Source organism: Dermacentor silvarum, chromosome 9, assembly GCF_013339745.2.
Source record: "Dermacentor silvarum isolate Dsil-2018 chromosome 9, BIME_Dsil_1.4, whole genome shotgun sequence".
NCBI classification, from domain to species: Eukaryota; Metazoa; Arthropoda; class Arachnida; order Ixodida; family Ixodidae; genus Dermacentor; species Dermacentor silvarum.
The window spans coordinates 144,741,267-144,761,309 of record NC_051162.1 but is presented as its reverse complement, the minus strand read 5'-3'; the positions used below and the strand labels follow the sequence as shown (position 1 = coordinate 144,761,309).

At 44.1% G+C, this 20,043-nt stretch overlaps 1 protein-coding gene across 3 annotated transcripts in view; it reads right to left on the bottom strand.

The window, feature by feature from the left end:
- The window catches only part of LOC119464476 (cleavage stimulation factor subunit 3-like), a 70,152-nt gene that overhangs the window by 9,208 nt on the left and 40,901 nt on the right, over positions 1 to 20,043 (bottom strand). For all 3 annotated transcript variants that reach the window (XM_037725466.2, XM_037725467.2, XM_049656305.1), the window contains 13 exons: positions 19,279 to 19,437; positions 16,732 to 16,813; positions 14,958 to 15,184; positions 12,997 to 13,071; positions 11,024 to 11,167; positions 8,500 to 8,602; positions 6,940 to 7,009; positions 6,040 to 6,136; positions 4,899 to 5,003; positions 3,725 to 3,872; positions 1,746 to 1,840; positions 898 to 961; positions 267 to 517 (listed from right to left, as the gene is read on the bottom strand). In XM_037725466.2, coding sequence (XP_037581394.1) covers positions 267 to 517; positions 898 to 961; positions 1,746 to 1,840; positions 3,725 to 3,872; positions 4,899 to 5,003; positions 6,040 to 6,136; positions 6,940 to 7,009; positions 8,500 to 8,602; positions 11,024 to 11,167; positions 12,997 to 13,071; positions 14,958 to 15,184; positions 16,732 to 16,813; positions 19,279 to 19,437 — 1,620 coding nt within the window. The remainder of the gene's footprint in view (positions 1 to 266; positions 518 to 897; positions 962 to 1,745; positions 1,841 to 3,724; positions 3,873 to 4,898; positions 5,004 to 6,039; positions 6,137 to 6,939; positions 7,010 to 8,499; positions 8,603 to 11,023; positions 11,168 to 12,996; positions 13,072 to 14,957; positions 15,185 to 16,731; positions 16,814 to 19,278; positions 19,438 to 20,043) is intronic.

Genomic DNA, 20,043 nt, shown 5'->3' with positions numbered 1-20,043 from the left:
TACGGCGGAAAAAATTTCGCCGCTATTATTTACGAGGTAAAGCAGACCCTTGTCAAAACAAACACGAAGGGAAGTTGAAGAACTTGTCTCATCAGAAGGATATCTCAAAGGAGGTTAGATTTGGGCATCCTGCCTCAACGCAGTGTGCTGTCATCGACACAATCTGTCACACACCCGCACATTCCCTGTCACACAGCCGGTGACGACATACCAGCCACCATGACAAAGCAGACGTGCATGCACACCTTCCCACCGCCTCAGCGCACCTTTTTCTGTTGCCGCGACCGATAGATGTCGTGCGCGGGTGGCGCGAGGCCACCGTCTTCCTCCTCACTCTCTTCGGCGCCAGCACCGCCCGCGTTGGTGCCGCCGCCTACACCAGCGGCGGCACCGTCGCGGTGCTTGCGCTTGACGCCGCCTCCGCCGCCGGGGTTGCCCGACTGTAGGCTGGCCGCTTGGCTGTGCTCGAAGAGCTTTAAGTGGTCTTTCGAGACACCGTTCTCGCTCGGACGGGGGGCTGCGGAGACAAACAAGTGAGGGAGACAGTGAGGTCAATGGGACCCTACAATGCAACGATAAATCAGTGCACACCACTAGATACAGTCCTCGAAGTACATCCCCACCTCAGGAAGGGACTCATCCCATTAAATGCACTTTAGCTGTAACAAACCTGCAATTCCAGAATGAAAAACTGGACAAGCATGCGAGAACATAACATAAATACAGCTGTGCTTGCATTGACTTTAAAGATTATGTAGCAGAATAAAAAAAAACACACAAAGAGGAATGAAGCAGTGTTGCATGCAATACGTATTCAAGAGATCCATGAGTCGCAATACAATTGAGCAGTGCAATGGCAACACTTGGACTTTAAAAAGCTACGAAGTGGCGGCTCACGTTTCTCAGGCAGGTTCATGTTCCTGAAAACCTCCATCAGCTCATCAACTGCTGCAAAGGGACCCTGGTGGAGGCAAGAAGAAACAGAGAAGCACAACAGCTGATGTCACAAACACTTTCTAGCACTTCTCGCACTCTTGCTGTTTAGATGGTGGCCATGGCTGACAGTAAAAAACTCAAGCGCCACTGCTTTAATCATCTAATGTCCTAACATATTTACATGTCAAGAAAAATTTAAACAACCTGTTCACCTTTATTCCTGGCCATGTGTACAAAAAGAAAAAGAAGCAATGAAATGTTCTTCACACAAAAACTTAATTAGTAGTGTATTTGTAATTATTTAGTAGTCGGTTCGCTGAATTATCTACAACTGAAAACTGGCTCCAGTGCACAAAACTGCTTTTCTGTAGGCTATGCATTAAGTACCTCAAGCATAAATAAATCTTTTGAATTATCATAATAAGGGCAGCATAAATTGCATGTTGGGCACTACAGATTTAAGAATACAGCATCCAACGTATGGAAACAGACTGCAAGAACATACACAAGCAGAGCAGAAGACAGTTTATGTGCACCTTCTTTGTAGCGCACGTCTGCTATGATGCTAAATTTGCATGCCTAACTATGTTTAATCAATCTGGCTAACAACATATTCTTCCAAAGCCCAACTAAGGAGAATGAAAATCATTGAGAAAGCGCATGCGCTAGTCGTTTCGCAGCAATTCTCTCTCGAACAGCTGTTCGTTGCCTTTTATAGCAGTCAAGGTAGTGAATATAGTGCATATAAGTCCTGCCCTGACTTTTTTATGACCGCACACTTAAATCAGTCAATGGCCCAGAGTCCTCACCATGAAACAATGGGGCGGTGGTAGCCTCATCATTAGCTCAGACGCTGCTGGCGGAGGAGGGAACACGCCGCCAGGAACAAGGTGCGCCCCAGTTGCTGTGGATGAGAATTAAACATCATTATGATCACGAAGAATTCCCATGGTCCTTGCCTCTATTTAATGATCATTTAATGCTCTTTATAAAGTCACATTCGTCACGCAAATACCTTCGTTGCATCCAATGTTCGTCATGTACAAGTGTAGATGCATTGTACACACACATACGTTTAAAAAAACATTTATTTCAGCTGCTGCAGTGGCTGCATTTCGATAGGAGCGAAATGCAAAAACACCCGTGCACTTAGATTTAGGTGCACGTTAAAGGACCCCAGGTGGTCAAAATTGAGTCAGAGTCTGCTACCACTTAATAAGATCCACTTAATAAACCACTTAATAAGATCATGGTTTTCACATGTAAAACCCCAGAACTTATTTCTTCTTAAACTTTTCAAGCGAGAGAAACACAAGCATGATGAACATGATGGCCCAAAAAAGAGTTTTGGTCAACTCTGGCGGCTTCTAAGTGGCTTGCCGTGCCAATAAGTGGCACATGAGCAATGATAAATTATAAACACACTTGGCAGCATCGTTAATGTGCAACGGTTCAATCAGTGTGATCACACAGGATCGGCACATAGGCTTGCTGACTGTGAGCAAGCCAAGCGAAGCCATTCGCCAGAAATGCGCACATGCATCCAGAATGTGCCATTTCAAGTTGCCCTTTCCGAGTGTTTCACATATATTGCTTGCTGCCACAATCGATACTTCGAGCTGCCGAGCGAACCAATATTCGTTACACAGTAACCAATATCATCTCAAACCTTGCGCTTTCCGATTTGTTATGGTAGCAGTAGAATACTCATTTATATAAAGCACGGCCAACCAGATTTTAGACTTACCTCATTTATGCAATGAATTTCTTATACAGTCAAACCTCAATATCGAAGCTGTACTTGCAGCGAAAAAGTTCGTTAAATCATGAATTTCACCAAGTCGAGGTTTTAAAGTTTCAGCAGTAAAAATAATTTAACAAATTCCCAGAACATTCCTGGTAGATAGCATCTTGTCAGTAAGCACTCATACACAAATGATCACAAGAAAGCCGGGCCACAATGGTGTGATTATGAGCACCAGCATGTGCGGTGCAGATAGTGCTGAGAGTAATGCATTGGCGTGAACCATGGCAACAAGATTTGCGTGTCGCTTGTCACGCAGCGCCGTGAATTTTGGATGCCGGGGTTGACCGCGCTTAGTGCCCGCAGCTGTCATTAGAAGGCGCAAAAAAAAGCGAAAAAAGATACGGATATTCCATTCATAGCAATAGCAAAAAGACAAATACAAGACTTTAGTTGACGTAACACACAAAAGCATGGCCTTCAATATTGGCTACTGTTACTCTGAGTTGCTGCCCATCTTGTGGCCTCTGTAAGTGCTTTACCAACATGTCACATGGCGCAGCAGTGTTTCCTTCCTGCATACCGCACTCCTATCCGTGCACATCAAGAAACGCGATTATCCCATTTGCATGACGGCGTTTTTGCCACTCAAGCTTTTCGTGCGGAAGGACATGTGCAAATAATGACTTGTGCCTCGGCCTACATTTTCATAGTGTGTGGCTAGATTTATTTAACCATAGAGTCTTCAAGTACACGCTTGAAATGGCAGAAAACATTATGGAAACCATGCCACGAAATTACTTCGTCAGATCGCGAAAGAGAAACATGATTTCCAATTGAACTAAGATCAGGAAGTGAAAATAGTTCGTTACATTGAGGATTTCATTAAACCGATGTTTGTTATATCGAGGCTTGACTATCCGTGTTTGTTCCATCATGGTTTGACTGTGCTACAAAGAAAGTATGCAACACAACAGTCACCAGGCAGACAAACTTGAGACGCAAATGAGAGAGAGAAAGAAAGAATTGGGTGTTTTGACTCACGGCAGATCTGCTTGGGCTTGAAGGGGATCATCTGTCCCGTGTCAGGGCGGGGGAACACGGGGTTCTGCTTATCTGTTGCAGTCTCCTCGCGCACCTCACGCTTTGACGCTGGCGCAGACGACACCACCACGGGCAGCCGCGTCACGTCCTGTCAACAAAGTGGTCACAGCACACTCAACAATCGGGAAACATTGCACGGCTTGTGAGCGAGAAGAAGGGGAACTGAGGGGCCCTGATTATTATTTTTTTTTTTCAGCCACAACCATACGAAGCCAACAGACAATGCAGCCAAGAAAAGCATAGGGGAAATTATTTGATGTTTTTTTAACAGGAGGGTAAAAATGATAAGCTAAAGGGAAATTAAAATGGACGAGAAAGCAACTTGCCGCCACTGGTAGCCGAACCTATGCCCTCTGCATTATGCATGCATTGCACGACCAATTGCGTGACAGCAGCGGCTGTTCTAATGTCCATATTCTTGGGTACTTAGCTATGTACACAGTATTCCCGTTCCCTGTATTCTTGTTCCCTGATGGTGGCATCGTATTCTGGCATCGCCCGGCAGCTCGATTTCGTTTCGGTTTCCCGTAACCAACATGCACCTGTGGCCATTGGGTGGCCACAGTTTAGCGCGCGTTTGCGTCTTCGCACTGCAACGATTCTTGCCGAATGGACACATCAAAACTCGAGGAGCGTTAGCATAACTTTGCCGAAGCTGCAAAAACTAAAATGCGCGTCTCGGCCCCACCAGATCGACGCGCGTCCACATCTCATGCTGCAACAATTCACGCAATGCTACACATTATGTAAACGTCAACTAAAGTTGAGTTTGCCAAATTTTGTAGTGATTTTGCATAGTACATTTTTTCCAGTTAGTAGTACATTTTTCTGACTTTCTTTTTTCCTCCTCAAAACGAATTAAAGAAGTTATAATGTAATTACTATTGCAATAAAAGGGGTCCCTTACACGAGAATATATGGTAAGCTGCATTAGCAGCAAATTATGCTTCTGCAAAACCAAAAATGTCACTCTAGCCATTGTGAGGAGCCCTTGTAAGACGGAAATTATGCAAGAACAAAGGTCAGGTTGCGATGCCACCATTAAGTTGCCACACTAGCTTGTCACGCCTGTTATGTCAAACAGGCCAGCACATAAAAATGCTACAAAACTCACCCTGTATCCTAGCGACTTCAGTTCCTGTGGGCTGCAGGGGTAGAGGTCCATGAACCGGTACCGGTCCACTAGCAGCGCAGTCTCCTTGCCCTCAAACTCCTTGAGCTGAAACAAGTTTTAAGAGTGTCATCAAGACTGCTATCCACAGCAAAATGCCACAAGGTTCAATTTCATGGCAAAGGAAATTGAGCGATGACCTTTATGTACAGTCATGCAATATGTAGTACACAAAACCGGAACTACATGCATCCACCTAATGGTCACATAAACAAGTAGAACCACGCACTGACACTTTTACAGAAACCTCCCAGAAAATTTCACAGCAAAAGAAACAACTATGACAAGGCATATCAGTGAAACTCCATCTTAAATTGAGCCGTTTGAGAAGTTCTAGGTTTCTACAGACACAATACACTTCAATTAAACCAAGCTTCTGACTGCATTTACAGATTTTCAAGATGACCAACAAACATCTTTCTCATTTTGCGTTAGTTCAGTTCATTTCGGGTTTCATTTGGAGTGTCGGGACTGAAGGCAAGCAAGACGTAGTCCACGGCCCTTCTGACGCAATTATCATGGCCTTGTACAAAATGAAACAAAGTTCTAGCACTTCAGGCATAACAAGAGGCAGGCAAGACATAACAAAGGCTTAAGCAATGACAAATGATAGTAGATATTCACAAAACAAAACACCCGGGACAACAATGCTCCGAAAAATCAAAGTTTACATGAACAGATACAGTTGAGCGAAAAAGTTTTGCCAGGACAAAGTTCACAGAGAAGTTAAATTTGTCTACTACTTCATCAATCAGCTTGGAATTTAGATAAGCATCAGTCGATCCTACGGGGAAATATTCTCTTGGTGCATGCTCTAGCCTGATCACAGCAAAAGTATATGATCAATTATTTGTCATGGGCAAAAGCAGTTGAAGATTCACACCGATATCACTCGATCAAGAGGCGCCCAGTAAAGTGGGGGAAAAATTTTGGGCCACTGCTCTTGCTAATAAGCCACGCAGCCCGAGAAACATTTCACCTCTTCTCAACCACACAAAAACACTTGTGCCGAAGGAGGGCATGCCACGGAAGGTCAATCGCTCATTCAACCGGACTGACTGAATCGGGGCGGTCGGGAGCTCACCTTTTCGATAGCAGCAGCCCTCCGCTTCTCAACCTTGAGAATGCTCGAGAGGTCGCCGATGTTGGACTCAAATTCCAGGAACCGATTCCAAATCTCCCTAGAATGAGAGCACCGTGATTTGTGTCAGAAAACACATCCATTCGAGAGGGAATTCAGTGCCAGAAAATCGTGACAGACACAGCAAGTTGCTGGCATAGCGACGTGCGCTGTTTCAACAAAGTTTTGACATCACATTACTGGTCCCTCCTAGTACTTTGCGCTTCTTTTTTTCTTGTCCTCGTGTTCGTTTGCGTTAGTTATTCTTTCAGTTTTACAGTGTATCAAATGGATACTGAAGAGAAAAACAATTTGAGCTGTATTAATTAGTACCTTACGCTTCTACAGTGCCAAAAAAGCCACTCTTTTCAAATGAAGATGCATAGTAAGCCTCGTGTACTGTGCATTGTGTGCACATTAAAAAACCAAAGGCGGTCAAAATTAACCTGGAGCCCCCCATGTTCCTCACAATCAGATTGTGGTTTTGGCACATGGAAACCCAGAATTTAATTTATTATTTTGCCGAGCCAATTCAGCAGTACGTAATGGTATGACCTCAGGGCTGTTTTGCAGCCAAGCTGACTACGCATTGCTCATGTCTTCGCAACAAACTACAAAACATGAAATAAGCATTTTTTTTTTCAGAGCCAACGCAATGAGAGCGGAGTGGATTGCAAGCAATGCCAAGCCAAAAACGTTTCAGTGTCTGACATTTAAAAAGCATGCTAAGCTGCTGTTACCTTAAAAGTTCAAGGGTGTCCATTGCAACTTTTGTACACAGATCAAGGCGAGGTGAAAAGGTGAGCCAGTAAAGTTCAAACCAAAACAGAGGTTGGTCACATGACAGCGGGCACACCAACTTACACCGACTTTTCTGGTGGCAGTGAACCTGATGTGAGCACCCTTTCGAACAGCACCCTTGTGTTGTTGTCCTCTGTTTCCAACATGAAAAAAAGAGAGAGAGAGAGATCAAGAAGAATCAGACATTTCAGTCAATGCGCATGCAAACCTTGGCCTCTCAAAATGACTGCAGCGCAACACGTCATTTAACAATGTCAGCACTCCACCAACACACGTAATATGTCTGTTCCAAAACGATACACAGTACAAAAAGTGCCATGGTGTGACTGTGCTGAAATGGTCAGAAAATAATGAAAAAATTTGGAGAATAAGGCGCCATGATTATAAGGTGAGGGTGCTTTTGGACAACTCCATAAAAGAAACAAGTATGCGCACTAAGTTAACTGATAGAACGGACACAGAGAAAGATTATTTCATTGATCCCCTACCACGAAAGCAGAAAGCAATTACACAAAGATATTTCTTTATATCCGCTGGGCGACATTCACACAATATTGTCCTTGGACATATTCTTTGTTGAGTGATTTATTTGGTGTTTTCCGTTGTTCTTGCAACACAGAATTGCGTTTCAACCTATTTCAATTCACGTTGAGCCAATCTTTAATGCTTTAGTTTCTTCCCTTTGTATTGGGTGGTAAGATGGATTCATGTAGGCTTACTTATTACATCTCATAGCCTTACAGAAAAGCACCACATGAAATAAGAAAGGTGTCCTAATAAATGTTAAGAAACTGAAATCATATTGGGACTGTATTCTCAGGCATTCACTTTCAAAGATACTTTTACTTTCGCAAGACTGCACTAGACTCGGCACTGGACGCATCTGCATATCAGTCACTGCACGGTGCAAAGCTCGTTATTTTCCCACAGTGCCAAGAGCGCTGTTGGCTGTATACTCTGACACATCCAGTACCGAGGCTCACGAAAGTATCTCTGAAAATGATTGCCTGAAAATACCACCCTCGGTCTGCGTGGCGTACTTCGCTATACATACAAACCTCATCACCATTTTCCCGTCAACAAGTGTCACGCATAGACTTTGTCGTCATGACATCACTGCACAGATGTATTGCATTGTGCTTCTGACTGATTTGGTGTTTGCATTTCTCCATAGCTTGTCAATGGTGTAGTGCATCCACGTTAACATTGCATGTTGCATAGGATGAAAATAAACACAACTGTAGACATCGCATCTACTTGTCATAGGATTTCATTAACCACTTCAGTATAGCTTGGTTTTTTTCACATACATTCCAACACGTATATTCTGTCTGCACAACCTTATAGCTTTCCCTTGCCACTCAGACAGTTATGCAATTCTTTCTCTAATAATTTTTTTTTTAAACAGAGCACACGTAACTTTGGAGCCATACCCATGAAAGCCAAGTGAAGCACATGTAACTTTGGCTGCAATGTGTCCAACCAAGCCCATATGACTTTGGATACAATGTGCCGAGCCAAGCCAAGCCCATATTCACTAGGTGCCCCCAAAGCACAGAGACAACGGAATGAAAGTGAATAATGCAAAGAAGCAATTAACCGCAGCTGAGAAATTTCGCTGACCATTCAGATGTGAGAGGTAGTCTACGTAGGCCATGATGTAGTCCGAGTTGTCCCCGTACTTTTTGAGGCCCAGCTCAAATATTTTGAAGGCCACAGTCTTCTCCTGTGAGAGAAAAGTGCAAGTTCACCACCAGTCAGGACTTGCCCAAAAAGTAACCAAACAAAAAAATGATGCGGATCCCAGCACTGTGGGGAATCGGTGTAAGGGAAGCTTTCTGTGCTGTTTGCATTGATTGACGATAATTAGCGGCGACGTCATACGGCAAATGTTTAATTTCTTCAGCGTTTAGTACAATACAAGAGAGGGGAGTTGATGTTAAATGTTGCCTTGCGTACACCACTGCTGCTTGTCTGCATAGTACACAGTACACACAGCAAGACGTGCTTGCTTCAGGCATTGTTGTGCGCCACTGCTCATAACTTCCGAAAAGGTTAGCATTGTCATTACCTCAACAGCCCATCGTATTTTGACATAAGTGTTAAACTTTCATTTAATTATGGGGCTGTACGTGCCAAAACCACAACCAGATTGCCAGGCATGCCGTAGTGGCGGACTCCAGATTAATTTTGGCCCCCTGGTTCTTTAACATGCACCTAAATCTAAGTACACGAGCGTTTTTGTATTTTTTAAATGTGGCTGCCGCGATAGAGATCGAACCCGCGACCTCCAGCAATGCCACAGCTGCAAAGCTGTTGATTTGACATGCAGGCCATTTCCGTAGCGTTCCTAGACGCCACAGTGCAGTTGTCCAGTCAAGAAATTTGTGCGGTGTTTATTTTTCAGAAACAGTAGAAATGTACCATACCGTACCTTAAACTTAAATTTATCCAGTTTGACGGCAACCACTGCATGTCTAGTAAGTACCATTTCCTTGCCTTCTTATGTCACCTTTCCCTCTCCCGCCCTTTCTCCACGTATGCGAGCTGCGAGCGAAGAGTGGCAACTCACTCGTTTCGTGACTGCATCGGTTCTACCCATTGTCTGCCTCCTCTCCCTACCTCCTCACTACCATTCTATCTACTTCGTTAAGTAGATGGAATGATAGTAGGGGAAGTAGTAAGAAGGTAAGCACTGTAGCTTCGGCAATGCTTTTGCGGGTGGTCAGAGACTATTACAGCTATCAAGAGGGTATTGTGGCGACACCCAGGGAGCTCCGAAGGGCATTGTGGTGAGGTGATGGAAAGGTCCAAATGAGTTTCTTCCATCGCCTTTCCTCTCTGCCGGGCTCCTGAACCACCCCCCTATACGACGTGTAGGAGTAGCAGCAGCGGGAAAGTCGAAAGAAGGGGTAAAGAAAGCGTCGCTTTAAAATCCGCATTTTCGAGCATTGACTTTTAACCTCTTTAGGTGCAGTGGTTATCGCAGATGACCGCCAATTGAGAAACATTTTTACTGAAGCTTTCATTGCCTCTTTCTCACTGCTGCTGCTGTCTTGCCGAATAACTCATACGCAGGACGGCACTCCGATCTTTACTATCCCTACAGGTGTGCTGGCTGCTGGCCTTGTTTTCTGTGGAATTACACAGTGATAGAACAAATCGTACATAAATATCCCCACGTTCCGCAACCCGCGGCCACAACGCACCACTCGCACTCGCTACGAAAACACGGTATGCCACATACTGGAAGCACAGAAGTGCACAAATACGTGATTAGATATGCTCTTACGTCACAAATTTACAATTGTAATGTACGAGTGTTTCTTTTTTTTTTAACCATACATACCTATTAAAAATCTCACGTGGCAGATAAATTCTAATCCTTGATATGGATTGCTTAAAGAGGCGGACATTGCTTTGACAAGAAATTAAAATGCACAATCGACTAATTACCAGAAGTGCACAAATTCAGTTTGTACTAATTAATTTATCGCATATTTCAATCTATGAATTGTAAACTCATGAGTTTGCAAGGCATATCGACTTGGAACGAATTCTGAGGATGGCACCAGTTCCGAGATATGTGCCGTCAAACTAGCGGTAAAGAAAACACTTCTGTTCCGCTTACTTTTTAAACAAAACATTGTTTTATGCATTGAAACACAGTAACTGAACCGCCAATGTATTTTCTTGTCCACTTTGGGAATGAATATCTCGAAACTGGTGCCATCCTGGGAAATTGTTTCACGTGAATACGCCTTGCAAACTCATCAGCTACGATTATTAAATTGCAACATGTGCCAAAAAGTAATTAAAAAGGTCATCAGCAAGATTTTGATAATACGTTTCGATTTCTCATGCAAGTAATTTCCGTCTCTTCGAGTATTCCAGCTCAAGGACTAGAAATGTGCTATCTGCCAGACGTGATTTTTAAAAGTTCAGTATCATCTAAAAACACCACGCGGTATGAATTACTTATATCGTAGAAAATGTTGCAGGTAAAAAAGAATCGCACAGCAAAACGCATGAACTCTTACAACCGCACAATTTTCGTTGGTTCTGCAGCACTGCGTGCTAAGTAGAAAACAGAGTATAGTACTGCTTAATGGAACTGCTGAGGTCGAATTACTGCAGAAGAACGCACCTTGCTGCAGTAGTACTCCATGAGTGCAGCTGCAACGTACACCTGGTGGCCACTTCGAGCGTCTTCCCGCGCCTTCTTGAACACCACTCGTGCCGTCTTGATGCCCTCGGCCCTTCGCGCAAACTTCATGTACTGGACGTACGCCTGGAAAAGAGAGCAGCAAACAGAGGTATGTGCGAGACCACAGAGTATCTCACAGCTCGGCTGGTTTGACGAGATTCCACGGTATACGTGTACCAAATGTGTCAACTAAGAGAGCCAGGCACAACAGAGTACCTATTGCTCCCAAGGAAAGCAAAGCTGCAAATTTGTTTCGCATCTGCTTTGTGAGCTCCCATCTGCCCAGTGTGGGGTCATTTGATTCAAAAAGCAACCATGCACCACAGAAAAACCGCCACTAATGCCAGGTGATCAAAGTTGGGAGTGGCAACGCTACCGCATTGCCACGGTTTAGCATCTTTGAAGTACCAATGCCCACACGAATGCTCCTACTGTTGGTCTGTCTTGCCTTTCTGTTGTTCAGTGCTTGATATTGGCAATCAACGTTTTATTAGTTCTTGTTTCTTTTTTGCTTGTTTACTTCTTATTCAGGGTTGATGTTTTGTGTGGGCTGCAACAGATGGCCCTGCTGCGCTGCATGCATTGAAAGATCCCGCAATAGGCTGTGCCTCAGCCATGTGCAATGAGATATTTCTATCCGTTGCAAACACATTGAGCAACTGCAATTTCTCAAGTATGTTTAGCTTGCAATCAAGTGGCCCTTATGTAAACAGGTCGAACACGCCCTCGTCGCTCGCGTTGCACCGAGTCTGGCCCCTGGGGTGCATGAACAGCCACAGTTGACTTTCAGGGCAAGATGGCAGATTCCTGTGCAACTCTGCTCCCTTTGTAGACGTATACAGTCAGGTGCAAACGTCTACTGTGGCTACACACTGTTTCAGGTTACACTCAAATTTTATGCAGAGGCACCATTCCGTGGCGCATTTGGTTTAGTACCCTGTTTGGTTGTGCTGCCTGGCTGCTTTGTCCAAAATAATTTTCAACAACACATCTGCCGTGATGTGGAACTGAAACAGTAATTGCCTCAGTGAAGGGAACGCAGGTGCCACCTGTCACTTCTACAACTAAACACTGCATAAACCGTATTTTGACGTATTATAATCAGATCTCAGATAATGAGATACGCTCTTCATCACATATCATGACAGACAATGCATAGTTCTGACCTACTTTGGGTGAGACAGGCAGCCACTAGAACCAAACGTGGTAAGCTAAAAAGCATGCATAGCAACATGCTTTCTCTGAGCTAAGTTTAGGCATAAATGATCAAGTGGTTTAGATGGTAAAGCCCTTATAGCTGGCTTCCTTATTTATGCACGCACTGTATAACAGTAACAATATGGAACAGAGAGTTTCGAAGTAGGCGCTGTGTGCAGCCTCAGACCACATCATTTTGTAGAAGTAATCAAACACACTGTTACATTTAAATGCCAATTAAACACAGCTAAGAAGCTCCGTTGCGCATGTGAAATTAAGACGTTGAGTACACATGTCCTTCTGTAATGAGTGTGGTTGTCAGGGCAATATTTAAACAAAGCGACTTCTACAATGAAGTACGTCTTGTTATTTGAAAATGTCTTGTAATTCAGGTGCTTGATTAACATTGCGAGAGATATCCACCAGTTTGTCTCAAGATCCAGCCAGCTATACAAACCACGAGCTAACAAACTCACTGATGAAGTCAAGAGTATGACAGAAGACCGTCTGTTCAGGTAAAAGCATGACTGAAAGATTGTCACAGACCAAGTAAAAAAAAACACTTCCGATGTTTCGGGTTCCACACAGAAGTTTCGTTCAGCAAGATGAACAAGGGTTCTGTATGAAGCCTGAAATATTGGAATTTTTTTGTTTTGATTTGGTCAGTGACCCAATCTTTCAATCGTGATTTAATGAACTGCAGCATGCCTCCTCACCAGTGTTGGGTCGATGTCTGGAATTTCAATGAACTTGTTGTACACTTGATGAACCTTGTCGTGCTTCATACGACTCTGCAGAAATGAAAAAATAAGCAAGAACGATTAAAGCCCAGACTTCAAGTCTCTGTAGCAGTGTCACAGGTTGCAGTGTCACAAGTGCCAAAATTTTGGCATAGATATCTGCATGCTTGGATATCTATAGACCAAAGTTGTTGTTTTTTTTTTTTTATAGTGTTCCTGCAAATCTCAAGCTAACAGCCTACAAGTCCCTCATGAGACCTAAACTTGAGTATGTCTTCCATTTGGAGATCCTACTGACACATTTTAATTCATGCTCTCAAAGTCGCTCAGAATCAGGTTGCTTGTCTTATATACTATACTGATTATTGCCATACCACCAGTGTACTCCTATATGAAGGCTAACTTCGTTGCTACACATACTGTCATCATGCCATAGCTGTTCACATCTGTGTCTGTTACCTAAACCTTACCACACTAACCTAGTTTTGAAAGACCAGCTTTCGTTTGAGCTACTTAAGAAACATATCATGCTGTATAATAATTGCTTCAATGTTGTGTTGCCATGTGTCGCATTAATGCGCACAGTCAAACCTCATTATATAAAGTCGCACCTGACACAAAGATAGCTTCGTTATATCCAATGTTTGTTATAAGCATAAATTTGTTTTATGCTGATATCAACATTATAGGTTTACTTCAATATATCCAATAGTTTCTTATATCCATATTCACTATAACAATGTTTGATTGCACTTTGACTCTTTTGACCCCCCCCCCCAGCACTAGCAGTGATTGGAACCACCTTTCTGCTTCAGTCGCTGCCGTCACTGACACTGTTGCCTTCAAAAATGCTGTCACTCATACTGTACGATTACCACCCTTATCTGTAATGCCCTCATGGCCATACGAATAAAATAAATTATTGATTAAGTAGATTGCTCCAAACCAATACTGGCCACTTCCGCATGCCAGTCAAAGTCCGCCACGCCAAGCGTTCTGCTGAATCGCACCGTTTTTATAGTTTGTTGTCGAACTGACATCAAGGACTGGCAGAACGCAGCAATGGATGGACGGATGCAACGTGTGCTCTTTTGAATTTGGGTGCTCGGCCCACAGGCCGGCCCCTACATTACCACATAAAAGCGTGTAAAAGCCACATCTGTGTGAACAGCCACACCCCTAAACATGACAGCCTAAAATTTAGAGGAAGAAAATTCCAACCGAGAAGTAATTGTGTTCGGTGCGCTGATCCCGCCCACATGCGTTCAGCGAATTTTTACGCGCAGCATAGTTTGGCACACTGCAGCGAGAACTGCATTTTGGCCTTCGGCGTCCAGGGCACGGCCATGACGGAGCTGGCGCCTTCATGTTTCTCCGTGGCAGTGATAGCAAAGACAAGTAGCCAAGTTCTGGGCATGCATGAATTAATGAATAAATAAATTCATTATGAAAAGGACAGCATTTGCTTTTGTCTAGGTGGGCGATCATGGATAATCATGAAAGATTTCATACTCGCAATTGGAAAAATTCGACCGAATGGCCCCGTCTCGTTTAAGGGCTGCACCTCGCCAAAAAAAAAAGTACCACCCTTACACGAGCCTATATGGTATATAGTGTGCTTTACCAATCATCACATTTTGTGCAAGCACAGCAGCTGTTTTCTCCGCCAGTGTTACATTTGCTCTTCTAGTCATGCCCGCGGTGCATTCTGGTTAATGCAAGTGATTGAGGTTAAGCCTTATGTTTTCTGTCGACATTGGTTCAACCAGCACATCACAAACATAACAAAGAATGCGAGTTATGACAGCCACACCAGCGTGCCAGGCGCTCGCCTTTCCCAGCATAATGTCACAATGCCACATATGCATGTGGATGTTACGTTGATCTATAAACAAGCCTTCAGGTGGCTAAGGAAAACTCCTACTCTGTATACCCACCTCTTCGAAGTCGGCGTAGGCAAAGTAGAGGAGGGTGTTCTTCCGCAGCAGAGTGGTGGTGGCGCGCTCGTAGATGGCAGCAGCCTCGTCTGAGAAGAGCTTGCCAGCGTTCAGGTCTCCTTTGTCGGTGAGCAGCTTGCTGGACTGCTCGAGGAAGAGGGCTGCCTCGTACCAGACGTCCGGGTGGTGGCCCAGGCACAGCAGGCACTGCTCGTACGCAAACATCACTGCGGGCACGCAAGAAAACCAGGCGGGGGTGCACTGCTTTTTAATTTTCTTCGTGCAGTCAGCCAGGCTGAACAGCAATCACTGCCGTGTGTGGTAATTTGTTAATTTGTGGAGTGTGCATTACTGCCCATGAAAAGTCATGGCTGAGAAAAGTGAGAACTATTGGAGGAACTGAGGGGCTTGAGGTTTAGTAACAGCCATGCGAGGCCAAAAAGTTATTTAATTAAACTGTGCGGTTTTACATGCCAAAACCACAATATGATTATCGAGGCATGCTGTAAAGTAAACTGGATTACCTGTATTTATTCAATTATAAGGCAGTCACAATTATGAGGTGGTGCCAAAGTTGGGGGAGAAAAGAAAAAAAAAAGCTTAAGCATGCACACTAATATAAGGAGACATAGAGTAGCCGACAGATTAATCAGACTTTAGCGGAAATTGCCCGAAATACAGAATTACTAATAAAGCTGAAACGCAAAATTCCAGTCCTATATTCCAGTTCAACGTAATTTTTAACAGTTTATAATAGTTGTTGAATTTTTTTATTTTTAGAATTAAAGTTTGGGGGAGTCAACCTATATTCCTGGTCCGACATATATTCCGGTTTTTACGGTATATTCCCTACAATGGAAAATAAAACTGGGAGATACAACCATTTCCAGCTAGTGGGAGCCGAACCCACAACCTCCATTATGTGTGTAATGCTCTGCTAATTGAGCTACAGCAGGGGCCGTCTACCCAACCAATTTCTTGTGCATTTACATAGATGTATTTACCGTATTTACTCGCATAATGATCGACTTTATTTTTCAGGAAAATTGGTGCATAATTGGGGTGTACTTTCATTAAGCAGGGTAACATTTTTAGTGATCTTGTTTTTCCATGGCCACCGCCAGAAAGTAGGAGACACACGGTATGATTCAGCGTCTGATACGGCGTCCGACATGCCGGATCCGAGGAGTTTTGCCGAGCCGTAGCGCCACATCGGACACCTGGCATGCACAGACGTCCATTACGGTGCTACAGCACGGCAAAATGGCTCGGTTTTGGCGCGTCGAACACCGCATCGGACGCTGAATCGTACCATGTGTCTCCTACTCGCACACCAGGTGTCTAATCCCGCGCTACAGCACGGCAAAACGCCTCGGATACAGCTGCCTTTACAGTGTGTCGGGCACCGAATCATACCACGTGTCACCTACTTTTGCTGCACGCCAGGCATCCAATTCAGCGCTACGGCACAGCAAAACGCCTCGGATGCAGCTGCTGTTCCAGCGAGTCGGACACCATATCGGACGCCGAATCGTACTGCGTGTCGCCTACTTTTTTTGCACGCTGGATGTCCGATCTGGCGCTATGGCAAGGCAAGACGCTTTAGATCCAGCTGCTGTTTTGGCGCGTTGGACACCGTATCGGACGCCGAATCGTACCGTGTGTCTCCTACTTCACGGAAGCAAGTTCGGTGCGTTCATAATGCATTCACTATCCAATTACAAGCACCACTTCCTACGAAATGAGATCAACCAAACCCTTATGGGCAGCTTACCTCGCTTAGTGATGAGGGCATGGTCATCTGTTCTGAGGGGATTGCTTTTCTCCCAAGCAATGTATTTTTTCCATAGCTCCACCTGCAAGTCACAGGTAGTGAGTGTTGGCACTCAACAAAGTATTTGAGAACACAGTGTCAGCTAAGCTGACTAGCTTTTATTAAAGCTCCCAAGGAGCACAGATTCTTGCTTCAACTATCATGAGTTAGTTTGGAATATAAAGTTAAACAAAACATGGCCCACAATAGATTTACAGGTTATTATACAAACTGGCACAACTGGGTTCCTCACTGAAAGAAGAAAGTCGTTGAGCATGCACATTCATGTTATCAGATGCAACATTTGGCATCTTTGTGTCCTGTCTATAAGTCTCTAATTTTCTGCTGGTAACTTTTATTATGAATCGGATCCACAACCCTGCCACTACCCTACGAGGTAGCAGGGCTACCTCGTAGTAGCCCCTGCTAACACATACAGGAGTCTAATTTTCATATGTGCACGTGTCTGGACTATTCAAATCTTATAAGTGTTTTTGACCAGCTGTATTTCTCCATATACAGCAACCCTATGCAACTGCATTTCTTTGCACCACCAAGCAGCCAAAAGTCTGAATTGAAAGACTTTTTTTAATAAGGCAGCTTCAAAGTGAATTGAAATCAAAGCAGAACAGCCAAAATGTTGAGATTTGTTTGAATTAACCTCTCCAAGCTGGTTTGCCACAATTTCACAACGGGGCACTTGCACAAGAGAAAGATGCAGTAAGAAAACATGAGTAGTTGTCTAACAAACAAAACATGTCTGCCTGCCACCATCTCTTAGAAAAAAATGTGCTGCAGAGAGCAGTTCTCAGACAAAGCTGAATGCTCCAGGAAGCTCCCATTCACGCATGAAAATTGCAGCCACTGTCCCAGCAACACCGACTGTTTTGCAAGCTACCATAATATTCGAAGCAGTTTGCCTTCTTAGTCAAAGGATGTAGTCCTACTGAAAACCTACAGCTACAAAAGCCGTCCTCGACACCAGCTGGCAGCTTCAGCTTTCCACAGGAAGCCCATAATTTTCACCCTAGGGTGGCACATGGTGCAAAACTCATTTCCAATGTTCTAAACTGACACACAAGTATGGTGCAATTCATCTCTCTTACCTCAGGCAAAATAAAAATTAAAAGTAAGGCAATAAGAAGCAAATTAGAATTATCACTTATCCAAGTCTGCGTTACCACAGGCCAACGGCATGCTTAAATGGACAGAATGTAAGGCTGACTATGGACTGCGGTCACAGGACAAAGGTAACAGGGCACATGGCTGGAGAGAGAAAAGGCACGCAAGAAGGCACACAAAGTTTTCCTTGTGCAGAGGCCACCTTTCAACAGTAAGATGTTCTGCCTTTTTACAAGCAGTAGCTCACACTCTCCACAATACCAACGCGTGATGCCTGCAAAAAGAAAACCTTTGCACTGCCCTGCAAGGTGCTTCGCAGTGGGCCAGAATACATCGTTTCCAAACAACAAGTAGAAATAAGGTTTTGACGGTGGCCTATTCTGTAGGCCTTTCTCAACTTTCGCACAGGGGACGTATTCTGAAACGCTCCACTTCGGCGATAGCTCGCCGAGGCGACAATTTCGCCCTCAAGCGCGCGCCGATTAGCTGGTTGAGCCCGACGTCGTTCAATTGTGCTCAACCAGCCAAACAGCGCGCGCCTGAAGGCAAAATTGTCGCCTAGGCAAACTATCGCCGAAGTGGAGCGTTTCAGAATACGTCCCCAGGTGCCTTCCCAATTTTTAGATGCAATTACAGTGAGCCAGGGCTTAGAGTATTACCTTTCTTTATTTCTTTTTCTTGACAGTGCTGCAGCACCACAAAAACACTATTGTGTAAAAAGAAAGTCAACAATTCTTGCACTTCACCAGTTCCAGTTTTCTATAGACTAGACTAGAAGAAATGTGGATATTACTTATCTAGCTTCGTAGCAGAGTGATATGACCTAACCTTACGCAGATGTTTTTTGTGGGGTGAAACATAATCAAAACCAATGCACAAACACACAGACAAAGAAAAAGAGGTCAACACTTGATGAAACATAATGCAGAGGGCAAAATTATGACGTTGCAGAAATTCCCATTTCATTGTTATAACAAAGTGAATAAAAGAGCTTAGGGCACAGATTCCTTCGCCACTGTAGCAGGGGGACTCAACCATGTTCCTGCTTCGTTTCTGAAGCATTTAAATACTGGCTGTATTTCCAGGGCACGAATCTTGCAGTGACAGATTGACTCTATCTGAGAGCACTGACATATTTCTTTGCATCCAAGTTTTTGTGCTCCAATCAGGGTGGGAGATAGTAGCGCAGTAAACTTGAAACTTTCGTGTGCTGTGTGTTTCGCCTCTGCTCTGCCCTCTATCGAATTTAAGCGCCATTACCACTACTATTGCCAAGCACCATGAATGGGCGAGGCATGGGTGAGCAGAAGGCTGGTCGCTGCAAGTTGGGAATGAATGAATGAATGAATGAATGAAACAATGAGTGAATGAATGAATGCAACACACCTGCTTTGCTTCTTCAGGTGTCCCCTGTGGTGGCACAGATGGCGAGTTCTTGTTTAGCCCCCGGGTGACCGCTTCGTACTCCTTGGCCACACGCCGCGCGTTCATGTACTCTCGACTACGGTCAGAGATCATCTTCTCTGCAATCAGCATGTTGATGCCCTGCACACAGTTGTACCAGTACACTTACTTTCCATCGCAAAACCTTACACAGACTTCCTCCTATACACATCAAATGTTGGTTAAAAAGGAAAAAGGTATATAAACTGTTCTCCTTGTTAAATAATTGCCTCCTCTGCGCTCAAACTTCTGGTGTAGGTAGCATTTCATGGTGTGGCTTGTTTCTTAAGTGAAGGTGAGCATTAAAAACAGGAAGAGAGAGTGTTTGTGCATACTTGTGCACGTGCACCCTTTAGGCACTATTAACTGTCAATGGTACAGTGTTGTTTACGCTCAGGAGAAACACTTCGTTAGTAGTCAAGCAAACATCCCAGTTTAAATTTGGAACAACGGGCCTGCAGAGTAATTTTTCTCTAATGAATATCTTCTTGATGTGTCGTACCAGCCACATTTTCCCCTTACATTAGAAAATGCGCTAAAGTTATACTAGCCTGCACATTCGCGTCTTTCACCTAAAATTGGACAATGTTGCACACAATGTGTTGCTCTTCAAATACCCTTCAAATATGTCGCATATATTTGGAATCAGCAAAAGAAATTTAGAAGCTCTAGGAAAGCTGTCGCACTTTGAAAGTGTCTGGAATTTGA